Source organism: Phyllostomus hastatus, unplaced genomic scaffold, assembly GCF_019186645.2.
Source record: "Phyllostomus hastatus isolate PE091 unplaced genomic scaffold, TTU_PhHast_1.1 phas_scaffold_182, whole genome shotgun sequence".
In the NCBI taxonomy this organism is placed as follows: domain Eukaryota; kingdom Metazoa; phylum Chordata; class Mammalia; order Chiroptera; family Phyllostomidae; genus Phyllostomus; species Phyllostomus hastatus.
The window spans coordinates 10,568,869-10,587,217 of NW_025334013.1; the positions used below are offsets into that span (position 1 = coordinate 10,568,869).

The following is an 18,349-nucleotide window of genomic DNA, read 5'->3' on the forward strand; positions in this document are numbered from 1 at the left end:
CTCCATTTCTGTGGTTCTGTTCCTGTTCCAGTTGTTTGCTTGGTTTGTTTTTGTTTTTGTTTTAGGTGTGGTTGTTAATAACTGTGAGTTTGCTGTCATTTTACTGTACATGTTTTTTCTTCTATTTTTTTAGATAAATCCCTTTAACATTTCATATAATAACATTTCATAAGGGCTTGATGATGATGAACTCCTTTAACTTGACATTATCTGAGAAGTACTTTATCTGCCCTTTCATTCTAAATGAAAGCTTTGCTGGATAGAGCAATCTTGGATGTAGGTCCTTGCCTTTCATGACTTGGAATACTTCTTTCCAGCCCCTTCTTGCCTGTAGGGTCTCTTTTGAGAAATCAGCTGACAGTCTGATGGGAACCCCTTTGTAGGTAACTGTCCCCTTTTTCTCTTGCTGCTTCTAGGATTCTCTCCTTAATTTTAATCTTGGCTAATGTAATGATGATGTGCCTTGGTGTGTTCCTCCTTGGGTCTAACTTCTTTGGGACTCTCTGAGCTTCCTGGACTTCCTGGACTTCCTGGAAGTCTATTTCCTTTGCCAGACTCGGGAAGTTCTCCTTTATTATTTGTTCAAATAAGTTTTCCACCTGTTGCTCTTCCTCTTCTCTTTCTATAATTCACCCTATAATTCAGATGTTGGAACATTTCAAAATGTCCTGGAGGTTCCTAAGCTTCTCCTCATTTTTTGGAATTCTTGTTTCTTCATTCTTTTCTGATTGTACATTCTTCCTTCCTTCTGGTCCACTCCATTGATTTGAGTCCTAGTTTCCTTCCCATCACTATCGTTTTCCCTGTACATTTTCCTTTACTTCACTTAGCGTAGCCTTCATTTTTTCATCTAATTTGCTACCAAATTCAACCATTTCTGTGAGCATCCTGATTACCAGTGTTTTGAACTGTGCATCTGATAGGTTGGCTACCTCTTCGTCACTTAGTTGTATTTTTTCTGGAGCTTTGATCTGTTCTTCCGTTTGAACCATTTCTTTTTGTCTCAGCATGCCTGTTATGTATGAGGGGTGGAGCCTTAGGTGTTCACCAGGGCAGGGTAATCCACGTGGCTGGGTTGTGATGCTGTATGAGAGGAAGAGGTCCAAGAGGGCACTTGCTCCACTCTCTGTCAGATTTCAGTCCCTTCTGCCACTTCCCCCAGGTAGACTGGGTCCTTCTGGTGCTGATTCCCACGTGGGTGGGCTTGTGCACATTCTAGGACCCTGTGGGTCTCTCCAACGAGCTGTCTTATGAGACTGGGAATCTCTCTCGGCACCTCAACTCCATAGGTGTTTGCAACTGGTGTTTTGAGGCTTTATTTCCCGGTGCTGGGACGCTGGGTTGTGCAGTCCGTCCTGCTCCCCAGTTTTGCCTGATTTATCTGTGCGCTAATGTGGGACCACCTGGTCCACCACCTGCCGCCTTGCCGCAGGTCCTCTCTGCCCGGCAGCCCAACTCCACCCCTCCTACTGGCCTGGGTGAGCGTGTCTTCTTTAACTCCTTGGTTGTCAGACTTCCATACAGTTTGATTTTCTGTCAGTTCTGGTCGTTTTTTGTTTTTAAATTGCTGTCCTTCTTTTGGTTGTGTGAGGAGGCACAGGTGTGTCCACCTACGCCTCCATCTTGGCCAGAAGTCACCATCTCAGATTTTAAGGCGGGAAAACAGAGCACAGGGTGGTAACTTGCTCAAGGTCACGCAGCTGGTCAGCAGAGGAGTCAGGATTCAAGGCCAGGCTCCCGAGTCCATGCCCTTGACCCCTCCACCTGTGGCATTCCTACACCCCACGCAGGCCCTCGTAGTGGGTCTGGAGAACGCATGGGGCATGGTGACCCGTCCCACGAAAGACCTGCCTCAGAGCCAGAGGGCGGGCACGTTGACTCCAGACGGCACTTCCCAAAGCAGGACCGCCAGCTGTCGGCATTTCCCTGGGCCCGTGTAACCGCGAAATGGCTCTGCCGTGGCTGCGAGCGAGAGCCCCTGGCCCTTGCTCCCGAGCTCACGGGTGGGTGGACAGTCGCTCCTTCCCCTTCTCACCTTCCCGACACGGCTGCCTCTCCTCCTTCTGTCAGCAATTAGCAGAAGGAACCAATGGTGGAGGATGTGGCTGCTAGTGAGTGTCCATGAAAACGCACCAGCCTGCCAAGCCAGGCTCACTTCTGCCGCCTTGTCTCCATGGATAAGGGCGTGTGCGCATGTGCGCATGTCAGTGTTTGCGTGTGTGTCTGTTTGGTTAAACAGCACTGTTTTTGTTTGGGGCTTGGTGGGAATCCAAGATGCTCCGTCTGAGAGCTGGAACCCAGTGGGGCTGGGAGTGGGGACGGGCCCGCACAGGTGGTTGCCGCCCCACCTCTTCCATGGAAGGATGAGCTCTGAGCACTGATGGTCCCCGCCCCGCCCCTCCAGTGCTCGCTCGGTTTCTTGCGTGAGTCCTTCCTCTCGTGGGCTCTCACTCACAGACCAGGGACTCAGAGGGTAAAGCTTGCCAGTAAACAAGTTCTGTATAACGGACATCGAACTTTATTTAGAAAGTTTTCAATTAAATTAATAGTGAATTTTTGAAAATCAGGAGATTTTACACACACCTTTATTTTTTACTTTTCTTTAAAAAGCTGAAGATGCGGCTCTTTTACTGGTATTTCCAAGTTATAGCAATCAACTGCCATTAGTAGTGGCTGGATTCAAACCAGGGAATGACCTCTCCATTCCCCCCCACAGCCCACGCCACTCTCTCTTGTCTGAAGTTATATCAGTCAGAATTAGTTTGGGCTATGTGCAACAAAAAATCCAAATAAATGTGTCTTAAACTAGATAAAAGTTTATTCTCCTTTCTCCAGGTAGCAGGTAGGGTATTCCTTGGTGTCAGGGACTCAGGCTCCTTCTCTCTTGACGTCTACTATTCATGGCCTTCATTCTCAAGTTTACCTCAAAGTCTCATATGGCTGCTGCAGCTCCAGCCATTAGGACTACATTCCATCCAAGGGGGGGAAGAAAGGAGCAGAACTAGAAGAACTCAGCTCCTCCCTTGAAGATCCTTCAGGAAGTTGTACAGAATACCTTTACTTACATCCCATTGGCCAGAGCATAGTCACAGGGCAGTCTCCACTGCAAGGATGGCTGGAAATGTAGTCTTCATTTCAGGCAGCCCTATGTCCAGCTGTCAGGCATTCTATTAGTATGAAAAGGGAATGGCTATTGAATTATTTAACTTCTTTACACAGACCATAAGCTCACGAAGAGGGGACCTTGTCTTTGACTTTGTCTCAGAGCTTCTGTTACTTCATTGGTAATTCATACACTGTTGTTCATCTTATCAAGTTCTGAGGAATTCACAAGGAGATGATGGATGTCAACATGCCTAGCCAAGTGTGCGGCACTTAACGTCAGTTCAATGATTGTCAGTCTCTTCCATTTTCCCCCCAGATGTCCTCACAGCTCACTCCCTTCCTGTGGTCTTTGCCAAATGTCCGCATCCCCTGACCCCCCTGCAATTTAAATGTTCACCCCCCCAACCTCCACTCCCAGCACTCTCTGTCCCTGCCCTGTCTTTATTTTTAAAAGCTTGCTTTGTGTACAAGAACATCAGCTCCAGGAGGACAGTGATTTTCGTCTGCATTGTTCAGAGCTGTGTCCCCAGCATCCAGGACAGGCTCTGACACATAGGAGATCCTCAGTAAAAATACAGTGAGTGAGTGAATGAATGAATGAATGAATGAACAGATGAACAAACAGGTATTTCATGAATGTCTTCCACGTGCTAGGCACTGTGCTGGGTACGAGAGACGGAGCAGAGAATAAGATTCTTTCCAGGTTCCGTGTCCCCGTGGCAAGGAGCCCAAAGCCGAACACACTAAGATAAATACCTATTACCTTGGATGGGATCTCAGCGCCAGCAAGAGTCCAGGCATTTTAATTTTGTTTTGACAGAGAGGCTGATGGGAGAGGCTGGCTGGCTCCTCTGTCTGCCATCTGCCCGTGGTCCCTGGCGCCCTGGCCTGACCTTCCCTGCTCTCGGCCCGTCGTAGCTCAGGACAGTAAAACATAATTGGCCTGCCCTACTTTTAAAGGGAACCCAGATTGAAGGATTGGCTTTTTTGGTGGGCTGACCTGTTTAAGAGCCTTTAAGAGGGAGCTGGGAGTTTCAATTTTCCACTGCCAGAGCAAGGCTGTTTTTAGCTCAGCTTTGATGAAACAGCGGGAATCAGGTTCGGCCATGGGTCACCCATCAGCCGACCTGGTTGGGGAAGGCCTCCAGCTGCCGGCTCCTTGGGAATGTTGAGGCTTGCTCTCCTCAGCTGGGGTAATTGGTCCTGCTCGGAAGCAGGCCGGGGTCACTCCGAAGCGGGGGCGGGCTCTGGGCCGTTCTCAGATGTTTCACCCTCTTGATGGACTCCTGGCGCCCGGCAGCTCTGAGCTCCTGCCCCAGCTCTTCCAGGCATTAGCTGCATGACCTCGTCCAAATTGCTTGGCCTGTCCGGGCCTCAGTTTCCTAATCTGTTCCTCGAGGTTTGTCATTCTGATCTCGCTGGGTGGTTGTAGGCGCTAAGTGATAGAGTGCCAGCTCAGACTTTGAGGATTATTTCCCAGATTCTCTCTCTGCATGAAGCTGGCTGACAGCCACACCTGAGGGCCAGGCCGGCTCCGGCAGAGCGGGCTTCTCCGAACTGGAGTGCTCTGGCGTGCCGCCTGCTTTTCTAAGGGTCCAGAACCGTCTCCTTAAGCCCCCTCTCTGATCCTCATGTCACATTGTGATGGAAGGGGTTAGCCCCTGGGCTGCTCTTGTCTCATCCGAGAGGGATCCCGGTGATGGACTCTTGCCGGAGTTTGCTTCTAGGAAAAATGTGGTCCCTGCAGTTGAAGAAGTCTGCTCTTGGTCACCAGAAGGCACAGCCCGGTTGGGTACCCAGGGCCCCACGTCACTTCAGCGGGCAGGAGGCCCAGAGCGCCCGCTCATGCCGTCTTCCTCTACCATGCTTCCCAGTCTGCAGGCCTTTGTGTCCATCCTGCCCCTGCCTGGTGACCTTGCAGAGGCCTGGGCCACCTGGCTGCCGGTGCAAACCCCAGCTCTGACATCCTCCAGCTGAGTGACTGTCAACAAGCTCCAAACCATGTCCCAGCCTCAGTTTCCTCGTCTGTGAAGGTGGGATGACGATACTAATACCTACCTCGCAAGACTGTTGGGAAGATTGAGCTTTACAGATGGGGAAGCTGAGGCACCGGTACTAAATGTCTTGTCCCTGGTCAATCAACCAGAGTTTTAGCTGAGAGTATCTGGTACGCAGGAAGCTCGATGATGATGATGATGATGATGATGATGATGATGATGATGATTACTAGTATTATTTCAGATGGCTTTGTGAGGGTTGAAAGAGATCAGTGTTCAAAGTGACTCACGCAGGGTCTTGCACATAGTAGGTGTTCAGTGAACCACTGATTGGCAGAGATGAAGGAAGCACGCGCTGTCCCCTAGAATCTCATTGTCCAGTGGCCTGATCTGGCCTTGCACACAGCAGGGGCACAATAGGGGAACGAGATCGGAGTGACCGCTGATGCCAGGATTTGCAGAAGCGCTGGGGGGCCGCCTTCCCCACCTTCCCTCTCCTGCTGGAGGCAGGCTGGGTTCCCAGGGGCTGGGGGGTCTTCATGATGCCACCCCTCACACACTGCCAAGTGGAGAGGCAAAGACAGAGGGATTCCTGTTAGAAAGCAAAGCACCCGCCGGGCCCGAAAGGAGGCTGCTGGCAAAGCCCCGTGCCCTCAGCCTTGCTGCCTCGCTCCTAGAGCTGGCTCACTGCCAGGCTCCCTGGTCCGAGTCCCCTGTCGCCTGCTGCCTGGTTTCCAGTTCTCCACCAGCCAGTGACTTCTCCCACAGCGCACACGCCCCGGCCCCTGGGCTCGCTGGGCCTGGGATGGCCTGTGGTGGAGGCGAGTTGGGAGACACGTCCCGAACCCTCGGCCCCTCCTGCCCTCGCCCCCCTCCCGCCCCAGACCCTGAGTGGAGCAGACTGGCCATGAAGGCTAAATGGATCAATCAGGATGTGGAAGAGAAAGTGGTTTCCATGGCAGCAGCAAGAGACTGGAGAAGAGAGGCCTGGGGAGGAAGGGGAGGAGAGGAGAGGAAGGGGTCAGAAGGGGAGGGACAGGCAGGGGGCGGCAGGGAGCCCGCGAGCCAGGGGAACGGGGTCAGCAGAGAGAGATGGAGGATGGGATGGGATAGGATAGGATGGGATGGGATGGGATGGATTCGGGGCCTGAGGCTCAGGGTGACAGCCCAACAGGGTGGGAAGGGCCAAGATGGGTGGCTGGGTGACTGACCCCCGTCTTCCCCTCACCAGGCTTCAAGGAGTCCAGTGTGGCAGGTTCCGGTGACCCCAAATCTGTCATCCTCCAGGGGCCCGGTTACTAACTTCCTGGGCCTGGGCGATCTAGGAACCCTGGGCTAAGCTGTGTGTGTTTCCCCATTATGAATTCATCCCTGGAAGATAAAAATCTGATTTCTGAGAGGCGTGCTCCCCCATGGGAAACGGGTCACCCCGAGTTTGCCCACTGGGACACCGTGACCACCATCTCTGAAGCTCCCCCCGGGGCAGGAGGGAGGGGGCATTTGGCAGTGACCTCGCTGAGCCTCGGAACCTTTAAGGCTCCCTACAGCCACCATGCAGAGGCGGGGTCCAGAGAGGCAGGCAGCCTGCCTGAGATCTCACAGTCCCTGGAGACTGAGCTGGATTTGGGTGAGTCCCCGCACCTTCAAGTTCAGTGGGAAGGGCCCCCTCTCCATGTGAAAAGTCAGACTGTGGGGGAGTGCAGCTCAGGGGGCACTGGGGGAGGCAAGCCCCCTCCTTTAGAAAGGTAACAGAGGGACAGCATGGGGCTCGCCTGGGTCCTCACCATCTGCCGTCTGCGTAGTGAGGGGCTGGTCAGAGAGCTGCAATTATTGGATGCCAATCATAGCGCTTTATGCTCAGGGCTGGCATTGAGAGTCTGGCCGGGGCAGGGTCCGAGGTGCGTCTGAGACCCCCTGGACAAGGGAGAGGAACGCAAAGGGAAGGGAGCTGGGGCAGGAAGGCTGCTGGCCTGTGCTGGACGTTCTCCCCCGCTTTGCCACCCTTCTCCGCTAGCCCCCCACCCCCGCTGGCCCTGAATTTGATTGGAAGCGACAGACAGATGTTTCGCATCCACTGAGCAGTTTTATGATGAAAACCGTTTTCAGGTTGAAAGGGGGCTAAACATCACACTAATGGCTTTTTAAAGCCCCGGGCAAAAAAAGAGTTCAGGCAGTTTCTGGAAAGAAAGAAAGAAAGAGAGAAAGAGAGAAAGAAAGAAAGAAAGAGAAAGAAAGAAAGGAAACATACCACAAAGAAGGTAATACAATTCTTAGGCCTGAGGGAGGGCCGCTTAGACAAGGGGGCCCGCTGCCCGGGGCTCCCCCTCCTTCCCTCCCTGGGCCCTGCCCCCAGTTCCAGACGACCTGCCACCTCTACCTGGTGCTGCCAGAGCTCCCTGGTCAGAGGTGCCACATTGAGACGGGCTGCACCTTGGCCGGCCCCCCAGCCCGGGGAACAGCTGGAAGATGGTGGGGCCCAGCTGTGGGCGCAGGCCTGTGGGGCGGTTCTGGCGTGTCCTTCTGCTTGGCAGGGGAGACGCTGGACCCGAACTCTGTAGCTCTGTGTTGGGAAAAGGGCACCGGATATTGCTGGTTTGTTGGGGCCCCAAGTCACCGAGACTTCCAGCTCATAGAAACCGCAGCTGCAGTTCAGGGAGCACCTACTATGTGCCCCACCCCGACCCTGCCCTCCAGCTTCTGAAAGAGGCGACGCAAGAGGTGTGTAACACCAGCACCGGTCCTCAAACCCCCTGCAGGGGGCTGTCCTCCGCCCATTCCCCCAGAGCTCTCGCGGGGTCACCTGGCGCAGGTGGCCCAGCCTCTTTATCCGTGATCGGCTGCTGACTGCCACCTGGCCCCGTCTGTGGCCAGTCACTCTTCCCTCCTTGGTGTTCACATGAGGTGACCAGTCACCCTGACTTGCCTGGAGCTGCAGGGTCTCTGACACACGGCACTTTCAGTGCCCAAACCAGGGAAGTCCTGGGTAAGCCAGGTTAGGCCGGGGGATTGACATGAACGCACTGGCCCACTCTGCAACCATCCTGTGCCCATGGGACTGTCCCTTAGCTCAGGGAGGGATGTCTCCTTTCTCCACCAGCATCTCTGTCTGGGACGGTCCCCATGGCTCCACACCTCCCCAGGGGAAAGGCCTCCCCAGTCTGCTTCTGCGAAGGGCTCGCTGGAGGAGAGGGCCCAGGGACTGGCCATAAGGAGGCACGGGACTCATCCCTGGGTTTCAGACTTTTCCGCCCCTGTCCCACTGGGGTTGAGACAAGCAGCTTCCTCAGGAACGTACTGACGAGGGGCAGCAGGGGTCTTACCTTTTCAGGTGACTTTAGCCAAGTTCACACCGAACAGAATGAGACCATGTGCCCTTGATCTAGGTCTAGGTCCGGGTCCCCTTCCTGGGGCGCAGGAGTGCAGACCCACCTCCAGAGGCCAGGAAAGACTGAGAATGCGTCACCTATTTCAGAAGCTGGAGGGCAGGGAGCAGGCACAGGCCAGGTCCCGGAGAGCAGGTTCGGCACTGAGCCAGGGCAGCGTGAGGAGGAGGGAAGCCGAGGTTTGCGTGCGGCTGGCTGGGTGGCAGCCTCTGATGGTTCAAAGGACTCGTTCGAAGCTGCAAAATCTATTCGTAAATAATTTCCATCCTACCGTTCTCACCAGGGACATAGCACGTGTCAACGCCCTCCAAGCTCTAGGTGCTGGGTTTGGGATTTGGTGACTCGAGTGGGAAGGGACCACCCTGTGTCTGGGGGGTGGGAGGAGGCTAGACAGATGGATGGACCCACGGGGAAGGGAGAAGGGCTGAAGACCAGACGCCCAAGGGATTCCAAAGCGCACGGAGGTTGAGTCACGCTACCCAGCCCCTCCCCCAGCCCTCCCCCCGCCCCAGAGGACACCAGCCCAAGACAAGGCTAGGTCTAGACAAGGCCCCTTCTTGCCTGTCCCCTCCCACTTCCCCGGATCTGCCAGTTGTCACGAGTGCTGTGCCCAGTACCTGGTCCATTCCTGGCACTGGAAGCGTCATGCAGACACTCAGGGACTACGAAGGGAGAGAAGACAGTGAGGGCAGCTGGGGGGGGCGGAGCGAGGCCGGCTCCCAGCCCGGCTGTGCCAGTTGCATAGAGGTGAGGAGGAGGAGGGGCGGGAACCTCAACACCCACCCGCCCCCTTTACCCAGAGGGCAGGAACCCCTTTTCAAGTGTCTTATTAGCAAACATTCCGACAGCACCTATGGCTACTTGATGGCCTTTTTTATTAGCTTTGTCTGAGGGCTCTGCAGAGGTGGAGAGGGCTCTCCGCTCATGTGGCCCCAGCATCCAGGGGCATGACCCTGAACTTGGAGAGTGAGCAGGTGTTCCAGGGAGGGAGTAGCAAGGTCCAGGCCTCAGGGGGTGTGCAGCCAATCAGGGAAGCATGGCGGATGCACACAGAGTGAAACTTCATTACTTCCCACTTGAGCTCTCTCCAGCAGGGACGAGGGAGAGCGGAGCTGAGCAGGCATCGGGCTAATAAGATTGCAGGGGGTGTGTGTTAACCTACTTGCAAGAATGAACTATTTCCTGGCCCCTCCGAAGCTCCGTTTCAGTGCAAACAATGGTTATACAAATGAAAGGCTCTCTAGTCTCTTCATTAAAGCAGCGCCTCAAAGGACCAATCGCTACCTGCATCTCCTCTATTAGCCCAGAATGAGATACTATGTATATAAATGAAGATGTTTGAATTACAAAATGCTTTTTAAATAGGGTGGATTATAAAAGTTTGGTTCTGACAAAACTTCTGATTAGATTGTTTTATATCACAAGGGATTTGAGGCCACACACCCTTTGCTTCCTCCCTCCCTCCCTCCCTCCCTCCCTGGATCCTTTCTGGGTCAGGGCCAGATCTGGGAAGGGTTTGACTCTCTGGGGGTGGAAGGCACGGGAAGGGAAAGTTTGAAACTGGAAAAGGACAGGCCAGATCCTCACTGTGATAAGGTCACTCTGGCAGCAAGATGGGGAGGGGACAGACTGCAGGGACACAGGGAAAATGAGAAACAAAAGTGGAAAGATTTCCCCAGCAGAGCAGGGGCAGTGGAGTGGGGGGGGGGGCAGGAGATGCCCTTGGGCGACCTTTCCCACAGCCTCCCTTCACCTGAGGGAGGATCAGAGAAAACAGGGTCTAACCCCTCCCCGAAAATGTCATGCACACTCTTGTCCTGGAGAAATCCCCTAGCCCCCGCCGTGCCCCCCCTCCGCCAGCCTCTTTATCCACACCGGGCATGCAGCCTCTTTATCCCACAGCACCTGCCCTTGGGACTTGAAGCTCACTGCCAACGGCAGGCAGGGCGTTACGGAGTGGGAATGAGGTGTGCATGTGGGTGGGTGGGTGAGTGGCCACGTGGGGCGAGATGCTTCTGAAGGAACGCACCTCGAGCAGCGTGTGAAAAGGCAGAAACTGACAAAAGGCTGTCACACAGTCGCCTTAGCAACAGTTGGACCGTGTCTTACCAAGTTAAACCTGTGCCCAGCCGGCCCGCTCCTCGGTGCACACCCAAGGCTAAGGAAAGTGCGTGTCCGCACAAGGACTCGCACACACATGCTCGTAGCGCTTTCGTTGGTGATCGATCCCTCAAACACACGCCCATCGGCAGGCAGCTGATGGACAGAGGTGGGTGGGCCCCTGCGAGCCAGGGGATGCCACTCGGGACATGAATGAATCTTAAAATAGTGACGACAAGGGAAAGAAACCAAACCAAAATAGCACCCCCACTCCATGACTCATTCCTAGGGAGCCATAGGACACTCGGTCTGCAGTGACGGAGAGCAGGGCGGCGGCTGCCTGGGGGCGGGGGTGGGAAGGAGGACAAAAGGACCCAAGGCAACTTTGGGGAGGTGAGAGGTTCCTTAACGTGGGTGGCAACGGTTTCTACGGTGAAGGCATAACGTCAAAACCCAACAAATGTGCACACTTTACTCCCAGTTTATTGTTTGTCAATTACAGCTCAGGAAAGTTATAAACTTTTTTTTTAAAGCAAAGATCTAGCCCTGGCTGGCGTAGCTCAGTGGATTGAGCCCGGGCTGCGAACCAAAGTGTCTCAGGTTCGATTCCCAGTCAGGGCACATACCTAGGTTGCAGGCCATGACCCCCAGCAACCGCACATTGATGTTTCTCTCTCTCTCTCTATCTCCCTCCCTTCCCTCTCTAAAATAAGTAAATTAAAAAAAAAAAGCAAAGATCCCAGGAGACATATAGCGTAGGGGCAAACCGACCTAACCCATTGCACTGCCCCTAAGATGTGGCAGGATGAGATTGGTGTTTGTTATGACCTTGAACCTGAGGGCAACCGAATCCAGCCAAGCTCCCCTGAGGAGGAGGGAGACGTGGGCAGCCTCCACAGAAAAGGCACGTGTGAGTGTCGCTGCTTGGAAGTATCCCCCGGTCTTCGCCCTTGCGGTATACGCGGCACCATAAACAGTGTCTGGAACATAACAGGGACTTAATAATTTGTTTTAAAATTTAAATCAATTAACAGCATAGGGGGATGAAACTGACAAGCGCCTGCAGCACAGTCTGTTCCAAGTGCGTTTACATCTGCTCCTCGACGCAGGCTTCCGTTCCCGGCGAGCGTCGGTGGCTACGGCATCGATTCCCTACCGGGTGCAGGAGGCGTCCCTCCAAGGTCTGCCCCGGGTCCTCCCAGCCCACCCTCCATCGCAGCCCACCCTCGATCTCAGTTCCGCGAGAACCTAGGACCCTTTCCGGTGCAAAGACAGAGCCGGGAAAGGAAGGACGAGCCGAGGCCCTTAGGTCGTGTCAGGTGGGGAGAGCGTGAACGCAACTCGCCCGGCAAACTCCAGTCCTCAGAGTGGAGGGGCCGCCAGAAGCCGGCAGACAGGAACCGGGGAACAGAAAAGACCATCCTGTTTCTCCCAGCAGGGAGGAAGCAGATGGCTCTCATTACCTGGAGGGGTGGCGGCGCTCAGAATAGAAACACGCTCAGAGGCAGTGCAGGCAAATTCCGGAACCAAGAGCGCGAATGGATTGGTCGGTACGGGGAGATGGGAGGGGCGGTGCCGGAGATGCGTCCCGTCCCGAGGCCGCCCACCTGCTCTTGCTGTGCCCTCGGCCGGGCCACCTCTCTTCCGGGCGCCTCAGGGTTCTCACCCATACCGCAGGCGTAATGACACTGTTATTGCTGCACAATACATAGTAGAACATGTGTATAATGCAGTGCATGTGAAAGCATGTTTTATACACTGTTGCAGCACAGGATGGTGTCGAGGATCCCGTGAGACAGGGTGACATGCCTAGTTCACAGTCTCTCACTGTGAATCTCTATGAATGCCAGCACCCTGTAACCCCACGAGGTGGGTATTGTGATGCCCACTCATCAGATGGAGAAACTGAGGGACCCCCTAGTCCAGGGGGTCACTAAGAAACTGACTGTTGCTCTGTAACTTGAAGACTGTGCCGGGGTGGGGGGCAGGGGGAATGCCACATTCCCAGGGAAAGAGAATATTTCCAGCAAACGTGTTGGGTCAAAAAAGGCACTTGGCAGGGTCCCCTCCAAGGGATCCCGATGGGACAGAAGGAGGACGTCAGTGGAACAGTCGGTGACATCCGGGTGAAGTCTGGGGCTGACGGAAGAGGGACGTATCAGGCTGGTCCCTCGGTCTGACGGCTGTGCCAGGGTCATGTGAGACATCAACAGTGGGAGAAATTGCCGGGGGCGGGGGTCAGTGTGTGGGGAGTTCTCTACTCTCTGGGCAATTTTTCTGTAAACCTAAAGTCACTCCAGAACGAGAGGTTTATGTTTTTAAAAGGAACTCAGCACACGGGAGGAGTGGAGAGAACACCGCTGTCGCCTGGCGGAGGGGACGGCTGAGACACGGCTGGAGATGTGGTGGGACCCACTGTGCCGGCCCTTGTTGGCCAAGACAAGGGTCCTGCTCTTCATCACACGAGCAGGGCTTTGGGCGGGGGGGCACCGTGAACTCCACGGGCATTGGGAAGGTCTACCTGCAGAGCAGAGCAGGGTCGGGAAAACAGCTACCTGTCTGCCCCCACAGTCCCGGTGGAGAAGCGGGTGGCGGTGGACGTGGAGGGAAGGGGGTTGTTCGGGGTGTTTTTAGGAGGCGGAACACCCAGGACGTGGCCTCGGACTGTACCTGGGGAGGCCAGAAACGGGCGATGTCAAGGGCGGTGCCCAGGAGTGTGACTTGGACCACGGGGCGGGGCAGGGCCGTTGTGGAGCCAGGGAAACCAGGAGGGGCCGCCTCTGAGGCCACAGAAATAGTCCTCAGGGAGAGGCTGCCTGTGTCACACAGCACCGGTGCAGGTGTCCCCTGAGCTGTCTTCTCTGCCATCTGTGTTGTGTCACTAATCCGTGTCACCCAAACATATTGCTTATGTTACTGTCACCTGAGCGTGTCATCAGCGAAGCGCTATCACCAAAAACACACCTGCATCCACCACCTCCGCGCAGCTACCTGAACATCGCCACCTGGGTGTCAGCCATGTCATTGTTATCTTATGACATCATCTGGGCAGCTCCCAGCCACGCAGCTTCTTTGCAGAACCGGCACCTGAGCGTGTCACTGCGCACCACCACCTGCACAAGTCACCGAGGCAGGGAGCCTCTGTAGCTGATACCTGTGAGTGTCACCCCAACATGTCACTTCAGGTGACTGTCACTGCCAACAGAGCGCAGTCCAGAGGCTATTTTTTTAGTCTAGTGAGTTACAAAGAAAGAAAGCACTTCCCGGAGGGGAGACAGTTCTCTGCTGCTCCCCCTTGTCACTGTGCTCTCCCGAGAGTTGGGGGGAGAGGGGGCGGCATCTTCCCCCCCACGAAGTGTCCCTGATGAGAAGCTCCCGGTTGTCTCAAGTCTTTCATGGCAGTCGGTAGACCAGATGTCAACCTCTGCATATTCTATGTAAATGAAGGTATTTATTTATGCTAATGTGTGCTGGGTGGTGGGAGGGAAGGGGGAGCTTCAGAGGGGCTGGCTCCACTCAGCTCAACGAGACCACAGGATGGAGGGAGACGCAGGCTGGTGCCCAGGTGCGGGGGCGGCGAGCGGAGGGGGTGGCGGCTAGTGAATCACGAGGAAATGGAGCTGGAAGACAACAACGGGTGGGCACAGCTGAAACAAGAGAGGGAAGGCGTAAATCTGAGGTTCGATGGCTCAGCAGAAACAGATGGGGAAGGGAGGCTTAGCCGCGCAGAGTGGAGAATGTGTCCACGACGGGGGGAGCGAAGACTCGGACTCGAGGAGCCCCCCTTCTCATGGCGGCGGGGCTGGGACACGCAGGCAGGGCCAGAGCTCTCAACAGCTGCCCCTCCCTTCCCCAGCGGGGTCTCTCTGACAGGCCTGTGGGCCAGTATGGTGGGTGGGCTACCGTGCTTCTTCCCCCAGTTTTCCGCTGCAGCGCGGGGCCCTCTAAGACCCGAACACGGTGACCGCACTTCTAAGTCGTGGCTGGAACAAGCTCCCCTGGGTGCATGGTTAGACCCAGGCAGGGCTGGGGTTTGCCGGGGGACATGCAGGTTTCCCGACACAGCAGCCACGCGGCCTCCGCCAGTGCAGGTCAGGCTCTCGGGGCGGCACAGGCTGAAGGGAAGACGGGGGACAGCGCCTCCTCCCTTCAATGACACCTGTGTGCCGGCACAGGCTTGCAGTGACATCATCTCTAAGTCCCGGGAAGGATCGGCCCCATACTTTGGAGGAGACAACAGGGGCCCAGAAAGAGACGGCATGACTCGCACAAGGTCACGCGGTGGACCAACAGCAGGGGTGGGACTTGAACTTGGCTCTCTGACCCCACGGCAGGGGGTGAGAAAGAGCTGTCCCATCTGTGTTTTCTATAGGGAGAGAGAACAACATATCAACGCATCCTTAGCATGGTCTGACCTGCAGACCCTGTAGAAAGATCTAGAACATGGATTGTCCAACTACGGCTTCCGGGCCAGATCCAGACTGTTTTTAACAGTCCGTGAACCATGAATGTGTATTTTACATTTTCTTTTTAATGTTGGGGGGAAAAAAACAAACCCGGAAGAAGACTTCATTATGCATGAAAATATTTGAAATTCAAATTTCAATGGTTATGAATAAAGTTTTATTGGAACATGGCCACGCTGCTTTGCTAATACACTGTCTGTGGCTGCTTTTCCTCTGCACAGAGTTGCGTAGTTGTGACAGAGACTATAAAAACAGCAGCACCGAACCATTCACCCTCCAGACTTTTACAGGAAGTGTCCAGAGCAGGGTTCCGGGGGTGTCTCTCCCGTCCTCCTGGTCACCTCCTCCGAGAAGCCCTCCTGCCTACCTCAGGCAGAACCAGCCCCTCCCGCCCCATGCCCGGATCAGCTCCCTCCTTCCCACGTGATTTGAAAAGACGATCAGTGTCCCTGCCTCCCTGTCCACCGGGGCAGCAGCTCCTTGGGGATGAGGATTTCCCTGTGTTTCTTCTCAAGTCCCCGGGGCTGGGTGTACAGTGGTAGTACTTTACTACCACAGGTAGTGCTTTACTAAGCAGCATTCAGATTCTCGTCCTGGCTCTTATTGGCCATAGCGGGTGGCGGGGGGTGACCATCTTGCTCCCTTTGGAGCCTCAGTTTCCGTGTTTATGTGGTGGGAATAATGACCTGTACACGGAGGGGGCGTGTTGGGAGCAGGGAGCCCGGCACACAGTCGGTGCCGCGTGCACGTTGCTCCTCCTCTCAGCCCAGGACCTGGGCACATTGGTGGAGGGAGGCTGAACCGTGTGGACTTTGGAGTGGCGCCTTCCAGCCTCGGACCGTGGGGCCCTCACCCTGCTCCTCTGCCTCCCGCAGGCTGCCCGAGGTCCGCGTCTCGGACAATGGCCCCTACGAGTGCCACGTGGGCATCTACGACCGCGCCACGAGGGAGAAGGTGGTCCTGGCATCGGGCAACATCTTCCTCAACGTCATGGGTGAGTGCAGGGCCCCGGCCGGCGTCCCCGGGGCCGTGAGGAGCTGTGTGTACGCATGCGCACGGAGGGGCTGTCCCGGGCACCAGCTGCCAAGAGGCCCATGCTGTTGGCATGGACCCTCTTCTCCCCCACCCTTGCCCTTGAGGTGCGACCAGAGTGTCCTTGCCACCGAGGATTTGCTCGCTGGCCCCCTTCTCCTACCGGCACGGGGACCCTGACCTCATGAAGACAGAGCTGCGCCTCATCCTTGGGTCCTCGTGGACCAGGCACTTTGTAGGGGGCAGGTCAAAGGGAGCCAACGAGGGTGAGGGAGGCATCAGGGCTTCCCAGGGGGCAGTGGGCGGTCGCGGCCTCTGGGCCTCAGGTCTCCCTTCTGTAAGACGGGGCTGGACGCAGGCCCGAGGGACTGTTCACAGACCACGCAGCTCTGGGCTCGGTGACCCAGTGGGGACCCAGACAGGCAGTTCCAGGGCACCATGCGAACAGCTGCGTGGGCGCCTTTCCCCAGCGGAAGCCGAGAGCCACACTCACTGAAACACCCGTGGGGAAAGTGCAGTTGGGAGGGGGCGCTCCTTGGGAGTGGTGGGGGGGACACAATGCAGGAGCCTCATTGGTGACACGCACCTGCTGCAGACAGATGATTCTGACCCGGCGGTGTGTCCCCTCCCCGAACCTCCCAGGGCCGTTGCTGAGACTCGGGCCACTAAGTGATGAGGTGGAAAGCACGCTGGCCTGGGTGTGGGGGCTCCTGGCTTCGAACGCTGCCTCTGTGCCTCCCTGTGCACATCTGCAAAGCGGCTGCCTATGTCCCCGACCCCACCCCCGGTCTCCCCATTTGCAAAATCAAGGGTCTCGCTCCCAGCAGTGTCTGAAGTCTCTTAAGCACAGATGTTCTTGCTAGGAACACACTCAGTTCTGCCTCCAGAACTCTGGGGACTTGGCCTCAACTCTGGGCTCCAGCGCTCTCCCCAAGTTTCTTAGCAAATGATATTCATCAGGGAAACAAAGCCGCGGTACTCGGGCAATCAATGGAAGCATAAAGGCCCCGCTGAAAGCCGCTGCTTCTGGGGAAATTGAAACCCTCCGAAGGCCAGACCTCCAGGAGGACACCCACTCCTGCAGCAGCAGCAGCACTGGTGTGCTCTGGCTTCCTGGGGGCAGGGCCGCGGCGGGGAAGGGGCGGTTTCTGCTGGGGAAACCTCCCCTCTTGCAGTGCCCCGGCTCATGGATGGGCTCATGTAAAACAAGGACAGGGAGTGGTCTTGGTGCCTGGCCCTGAGGGGGTCGCACCAGGGGACAGCACTCAGCTGGCACCCTCAAAGGGCTCCTAGTCCCAGGAGGGATGTGCAAGCAGTCATATTTCATCATCGGATGTTTATTGAGCACCTACTATGTGCCAAGTAATGAACGCACGCCTTTAACAGGACATCTCTGTCCCTGGGGAGTGTGCATCCAGTGTGTGAGATGAGCATAAAATGCACCCAAGGGTGAATTAGTGAGATGGTTGTGGGTGACGATAAATACTGGGGGACAAATCAAGTGGCCGTAGGTGGGGTGGCGGCTCCTTTAGGGAGAGGACTCAGGGAAGACCCCGAAGAGGCTGCCGTGCTCAATGCTTTCCATGTGGCATCATTTAGCCCCCTCCACCGCCCCAAGGGCAGGAACCAGCGTTAGCGCCCCCATGTTACCGGTGCCGTTTTGGAGGTGCAGGGAAAGCCAGCCTCTTGCCAGCAGCTAGGATCGCCTAATCTTCCTCTGTTATTAGGCAGCTCAGTGTTGGGACCACACGTTCAGAGCACCGATCCAGACCTCTAAGTATTCAAAAACGTACTAATTTTGTATATGTCTATATTGCTACAAATATCAACATATCCATATGCAATGTATCTCTCCCCGCCCCAATTCTAATTCTCACCTCCCGTGGCCCCGGACGCAGGACAGTGGCCCCACCCCTGCAGCACACAAGCTAAGGATGCTCAGGTCCGGGTTCGAATTCCAGACCCGCCATGAGCCGTTCGTTAGCCTCCCGGGGCCTCAGCTTCCCCGTCCGTCTTCATTATCACCGGCTGCCTCACGCCCCTGGTTTCAGCCCCCGCACAGAGAAGTCCCGTCCGAGACTCGTGACTCCCGGGATCTCTAAGCCAGTCTGAGGAATGAGTGTTCACAGCTTCGCGCAACCCGGCTCCCCGGAAGGGGGCCCAGCTCTGCCCTGTTTCCGGGAGAGGTGGCAGCTGGCCTCTGCCCGCCCGTGCCCCGGGCTCCCTTAGCCTCCACCCTCGGCTCTGCCCGTCCTGGCACCGTGTG

General features: G+C 55.8%; 1 protein-coding gene across 1 annotated transcript in view; it reads left to right on the forward strand.

Moving 5' to 3' along the window:
• Positions 1–18,349, forward strand: part of IGSF21 (immunoglobin superfamily member 21) — a 229,994-nt gene that overhangs the window by 178,726 nt on the left and 32,919 nt on the right. Inside the window, exon 4 of the mRNA XM_045859339.1 lies at positions 15,927–16,045. Within this exon, the coding sequence (XP_045715295.1) occupies positions 15,927–16,045 (119 nt within the window). The remainder of the gene's footprint in view (positions 1–15,926; positions 16,046–18,349) is intronic.